Source organism: Zeugodacus cucurbitae, chromosome 4, assembly GCF_028554725.1.
Source record: "Zeugodacus cucurbitae isolate PBARC_wt_2022May chromosome 4, idZeuCucr1.2, whole genome shotgun sequence".
NCBI lineage: Eukaryota > Metazoa > Arthropoda > Insecta > Diptera > Tephritidae > Zeugodacus > Zeugodacus cucurbitae.
This window is the reverse complement of record NC_071669.1, coordinates 11,781,489-11,787,996: the sequence shown is the minus strand read 5'-3', so window position 1 is coordinate 11,787,996 and position 6,508 is coordinate 11,781,489. Positions and strand designations below refer to the sequence as shown.

Sequence of the window (6,508 nt, the reverse complement as noted above, 5' to 3'; positions counted from 1 at the left end):
TCTGAAAGAACTATTTAATGCTGCTCGAAATCAACAGATGCTCAACTTGATTTCTCTGAGGCTTTTAGTGAAAGATCGTATTTAATTTTCAAGATTTCGGACTTTAATATTGAAAGCTTTATCTCAAAAGCTAGGAAAAAGGACGAAGCGAGAGACTTACCTGTAAGTCCAGCTAACGAAGTATATCCGAGCAAACGAATAAAATCACAACATGCATTACGCAACATAAATTTTCAATTCAAATTTATTATAATTCAGGAATAATAATCAGTTCAAGTAACATTAGAAATATACAATATTAATTATATTTCAAGAGAAATAATAATAAATTGTTTGTGTAACAAAGGCAATAAAGTGAGAACAAATTCAATACTAATCATCGACTGGTTCATTTTTAATGTTCAATATGTCAAATTCATCCGAACCAACTACGCCCATATCCACCATATCCTCGCCGAGAGCGTCTTCCTCGTTACGCTTAAAAGAGCTATTACGATCGGCAACAACTTCGGCGTACGTGGCGAGCGAGCTTGAGGAATCACGACAAGCTTTCGTGCTGCTGGAACATCTCGGTGGAGATGTCCCAGTAGTGCTTTCATCATTGCGACTACGCTTGGCAACAACTTCGGCGTACGTGGCAAGAGGCCGTTTGTTGCCAACAACATGTGAAACAACTTCGGCGTACGTGCCGAGAGATCTTGCAGCATCCCGACAAACTTTTGCGTTGCTGGAGGAGCTCGGTGGTGATGCCATAGCAGTCCTTTCATTATTGAAACCCATATTTAAAGGAATCGTGCGCTTAGCCGAATTACGTTCACTACTGACGCCAATACTCACTACCGGCGAGGTTCTCGAAGTCGTCGTATTTGTGGAAACTGGCGAAACAATAGCATTTACACTGGAAATCGAGCTGCGGAAGGGTGTAGGTAATTTGAAAAGATCTCTGGCAGCCACATTGGCGGGCGAACAGCGATGGGCAATTGTGATTTTCGGTGTACTCGAAACCGGCTTTTTGGCATTGGCAGTGGTGGTCAAAATTTTGTTGTCAGTTTCAGAATTTTGCAAAGCGCCACAAACCGAAAAACGGCGCATCAGCGGACGCGCACCGACTCTAACTGTGGTTGGATTGCGAGCAGTTCTAACAATTCCACCAACTAAACCCTGAAGCGGAGCTGACGCACCACTAACTGGTGTCACCTTCTGATTAGTTGCTGTGCCAGAAGTTCGAGCTGATGTAGAGGTGCTGGCCAATGGACTGCTGGTGGTCGTCTTATGGACTGTAGCTTCGGCAATGCTGCGTGGTACAATGAACGTACCGACACTACTGGCATTTACGGCATTCTCTAAACTGGCGTTATTCACACCACTTTTGGGGAATATGCGATAAATGCGTCGGTGTAAAATCTCATTTTTGCTCGGTATATAAGCCGAGCTTGTGCTGGGCATGTTGCAAGCTGATGGCTTTCCCAATTCGTTCACCTTAACCAATTTACGTATGACGCGTCGGTGTAGAAGTGGTGATGAGGACGTTGTGGTTGTTGTTGATTGTGTCGAAGTTGTAGCGCTGTTGGTTGTAGACGTTGAGCTATTGGACAGTGTACTTGCACTTGTTGTTGTTGTATTAAATGGTGTTACTCGTAAGGACAATGGTGGTGCTGGCGTTGGTTGTGTTGGTGTTGGTGTGGAACGCGGCGCTACGATTGGCGAAATCACAGCACACTTCTCTGCGCTCGTCGTTTTATTGGCCAAGTCGCCACCACTACCGCTACTCAAATCCAAGTTGAGCTCGGGCGTGTGTTTGGCTGCCTGCACCATAGCGACCAGTTCGCGCACCAAATGCAACTCGTTGTCACTCACCGCGCTCAGTTCTTTTGGTACGATCGCTTTCGATTGATCGTTTGCTGGGAAATCGCTGGTGCTATCGAAAACCTCCATTAACGACTCGAAGATCTTCTTCTTGAAATGCAACTTTTGTCGTGCATTCATTTCGTTTAAATAGGGTTTCAAGGTGTCGAAGAAGTCATCATCGCTTGAAGTTGGCTGTAGACTACATTGTATGCCCTGTGTGACAAATGTGTGTGAAGAATTAGCATCGAACCTTGTAAGTTTAATTACTGGTTTTAAGGATTTCTTTTGTGGTGAGCCTGCATTAGTGGTATCACTCTGTGGTATGCATAAAGTACGCGTTCTTGTACTCTGAGTTTCAACTGGCGCTGTGTTCGCCGTTTTGCGTGCCAATTTAGTATCCGCTATCAATTGCTTTGTCGCCACACCTAGTAATTTCAAACGCGTAGCACTTCGTCTAACACCTTTCGCCGCAGTCTCTCTCTGACGCAAATCCCGCTGAGTGATCGTCTTCCTTACCAAACCACGCTTACACGCGCGTTTCAGACGACATTGTCGTGTTTTAATAGGATCTTCAACTTTGCTTTCCGGCCGAGTACTTTCACTAAGCTCACATTCGTACAAAACACTTTCGTCGTCTGTCACACTTGCTTCGTTTTCAGTCGTATCTTCAAGTTCATTGCTATCGTCATTTTTCTTGTTATGAGATGTACCAGTATCACTGTTCGTGGTACTTATGTAGAATGTACCGACTTTACTCTTTTCGATCTGTGCATTTTTAGACAACCCATCTTCAACCATATTTTGTACGTCTTCTTCTGCATTAGCAGTATTTCCTAATGACTGTGTCTTTTTGACAGCCCTAGTTTCCGTCACTTTAGTATCATCGATAGTTTTTCGCAATTCTTTAAGTCTAGCAGATGGTGGTCGTTTGCTCGAAACATCTGCCTTATCATCTTCAGTATTTGATTCATTTCTAACTTTAGTCCCTACCTTAACTCCCTTTAATTCGTCAATCCCACTTTTGATCACAGGATCTTCTAAAATTCCATCATCTGCTTCAGAGTTACTCGTTACTTCTGTATTTACTTTGGCTTTTTTATCAACTTCATTTGCTACATCCTCCGCTTCTTCATCACTCTCGTGAAATGGCGATCCATCTGCTCCGTCTTTTAAGTGCGGTATGAGAAATTCCAATACATCGTGCAAGTTGTGCTCTCGTGCACGAATTCCTTTACGCGTTTTTGCTGATCCGATAAGCGATCGCGCGAAAGTAGTTCGTATATTGCGCCAACGTTGCTTGCAGTTGTCAACTGCAAAGAAAGTTAACAGAAAAAGAAGAATATTTTCGAATGGTGAAGTTATTGAAAACAAGTAAGGAAGGGCTAAGTTCGAGTGTAACCGAACATTTTATACTCTCGCAATTTATTTATTTAACTTTATTTATATTATATAATATACAATTTGACTCACATATTCGTTATATATATTGTATAAAGTCCATTGAAAGGTGGAAACCATAATATTAGGTTAGAAGCACCGAGGCACTCGTGTTCGATATATGGGGCCTTAAAAACTTATGGTCCGATTTCGGCGACTTTTGGAATGGAGCTGCCACACTATATGCACAAATACTAGCAAAGTTCTGCACCGATATCGTCACTAGTGCTTACTTTATATATTGTAAAGTAAACGATTCAGATCGTCTTCAAAGTTCTGGTATATAGGAAGTAGACGTGGTTGTGAAGCGATTTGGCCTATTTTCACAACATATCATTGGGATATAAGGAAACTATTACAAACCAAGTTTCATTGAAATCGGTCAAGTAGTTCCTGAGATATGGTTTTTGACCCATAAGTGGGCGACGCCACGCCCATTTTCAATTTTGTAAAAAAATCTGAGTGCAGCTTCCATCTGCCATTTCTTATGTGAAATTTAGTATTTCTGACGTTTTTCGTTAGTGAGTTAACACACTTTTAGTAATTTTCAACCTAACGTTTGTATGGGAGGTGGGCGTGGTTATTATCCGATTTATTTCTCTATTTGCGAGGTATGTACAAAAGACCTATTTGGGGGCGGGGCCACGCCCACTTCCCCAAAAAAATACATCCAAATATGCCCCTTCATAGTGCGATCCTTCATACCAAATTTTATTTCCATAGCTTTATTTATGGCTTAGTTATGGCACTTTATGTGTTTTCTGTTTTCGCCATTTTGTGGGCGTGGCAGTGGTCCGATTTTGCTCATTTTCGAAAGCAACCTTCCTATGGTGCCAAGAAATGAGTGTGCCAAGTTTCATCAAGATATCTTAATTTTTACTCAAGTTACAGCTTGCACAGACGGACGGACGGACGGACGGACAGACAGACATTCGGATTTGAACTCCACTCTTCACCCTGATCACTTTGGTATATATAACCCTATATCTAACTCGTTTAGTTTTGGGCGTTACAAACAACCGTTATGTGAACAAAACTATAATACTCTCTTAGCAACTTTGTTGCTAGCAACTTTGTTGAGAGAGTATAAAAATATGTGTGTGGTAAACGCAGAATTATATTTTACTAGTTTTAAATATTTTATGCAATTTTCCTAAAAGTTGAGAGCTAGTTTAGAGATAGTTTTCGCCTTCGCTTAACATAAGTAAATTGACATCGAATAAGTTTAGTTTTTAATATTTCTATATTCCCTACCACTGTCTTGGTCCAAGTTCTGACTTTAAACCTTGTAGTCGACCAAACCACATCCTTCTCACCCTTGTTTAATTAAGATTTACGAATAAATATATATCATAAACTTAAAACGAAAAAATATGACATCGCATGTAGAAGAGGGGGTTTCCAAAAAAAAATGGAAAAAGAGGATTGTGGTTCGATGATTTAATACTTGTTTTTGAAAGGAAAATCGAAGAATAGCCGCGAGACCATTTCATTACAGTCTTTGAACGTTCACGGGTCCACAAGACAAGGTTACTAAACGGTCATAGAGCTCTACTGTACCGAAATATCAATTCGACGTTGAAATTCCGAATAAATGGTCTACTACTCTTCGGCCTGAAGTCTACGGATAGATTTAAGTATATTGGGCATACGATCGGGATATAAGATCATCCAGCAAATATCAATTTCGACCATACTTTTTCGATGTATTTTTAACTACTTAAATTATGCTGGACCTATTTCCATAATTTCAAAATTACTTAGAACAGCAGAAGCTTGCGGTTTATTTTCGAAAACCCGATCGACAGAAAATAATACATTGAAGACGAACTCAATTATAGTTTTTAATTTTTATCGGACCCTCCGCCATTTCTGCGTGAAAATATCTTATTTCGAATAGTATTTTAATACAAAAGTTGTTCAAAATAAAATTGATAGCAATTAATTAATAAGTAGTAATACAGGGAACATTTTTCAATATATTTTTTTAAATATTTAAGATATTCATAAAACTGTAGCAAATTGACAAAGAAGAATTCAGTCAGTTATCAACAAATATATGTCTATTTGACATATTTCGGAAACTTCAAAATTTCACAAATACTTTTTCATGCAGAACGACAACCCTGGCGCACATTTATGCAGTTGGCACATTATGACATTGCCGAAATGCACCTCCATTCATTGGCACTCACCTGATTCCTCGCACGTTTTGGCTACTTCCAGCCAGGCGCGATCGTACGCCTCCCGCGTAACAGAATTCGCCACGGCGTGATCATAAATACACGAATGTTTTTGCACTGCACGGCACAAACGAGCGTTGCTTTGATTGCTCATTGCTCGTGAACCGAGGAGCTCAAGAAATTTTCGGAAAACACTAAAACTTTTAAGCACACAGTTAGCTGGCAACAATTGCTTTTACACACGCACTGCACAAAACGAGCTTTTCACTTTCACAAACACAAATGCTGCACGCAATAATAAGCAGAAAATTTCATGATACACATTGCAAACGACACAACAAAACTGTAAACAATTGGCTATAACAAGCTAAAGTGTCACATTGACAGCAGTCAGCGATTGACGTTTGTCAAATCGCGCACGCCGGGTTGCTTTGCTGTTGGCTGCGGTTGCACACTTTTTTGAATTACTTAAAATTTCAAAATTCGACACTAGTCGTTAACGTGCTTAAAAGCTTAATTACGCTAACACACGCTTACAACAGCCAATATTTTTCTGCTTTGCGTTAGTTCAATTGCTTAATTTCTGCCCTCGTTTGCTATTTGAGTTGAATTACTCGTTTCGGCTTGTTTTGATTATAATTTTTTTCTTGCCAGCATTGCCAACGCCAATATTTACGTTATGTTGTTGTTATTTGCTGCTTGCTAGCACTATTATGCGTTTGAAAGTCACTGTATTGTGAAATCAACACTGACAAATGTCAAGTGTGCGGCAGTTTGAAGCGCAGTGTAGGAGAAATATTATTGCAGCAGCTGAATATGAAGAGTGATTATGAATTGTTTAGGGTAAATTAAAATTGTAATTTTTTTTTTTAAAATACATATTATTAAAGAATCTTAATCTGAAACTGAAAATTGCTTGCAAGTATTCTCTTCGCATCGCAAGTTAGTATATAAATAAGTTATTGTTATTTTTAAAACATTGCCTAAATCGAAATTCAATAAAATATTCCCAACCATACAATTTAACGATACGCCCTTCG

The 6,508-nt window shown here is 39.7% G+C and overlaps 1 protein-coding gene across 1 annotated transcript; it reads right to left on the bottom strand.

The window, feature by feature from the left end:
• Positions 1 to 237: 237 nt before the first annotated feature.
• On the bottom strand, positions 238 to 6,046 carry LOC105209934 (serine-rich adhesin for platelets). The gene is made up of 2 exons (XM_011180604.3): positions 5,481 to 6,046; positions 238 to 3,158 (listed from the first exon to the last, which is right to left on the bottom strand). Exons 1-2 carry the CDS (start codon positions 5,620 to 5,622, stop codon positions 373 to 375), a joined length of 2,928 nt encoding a protein of 975 aa, XP_011178906.1. The 5' UTR covers positions 5,623 to 6,046; the 3' UTR covers positions 238 to 372.
• Positions 6,047 to 6,508: the final 462 nt, after the last annotated feature.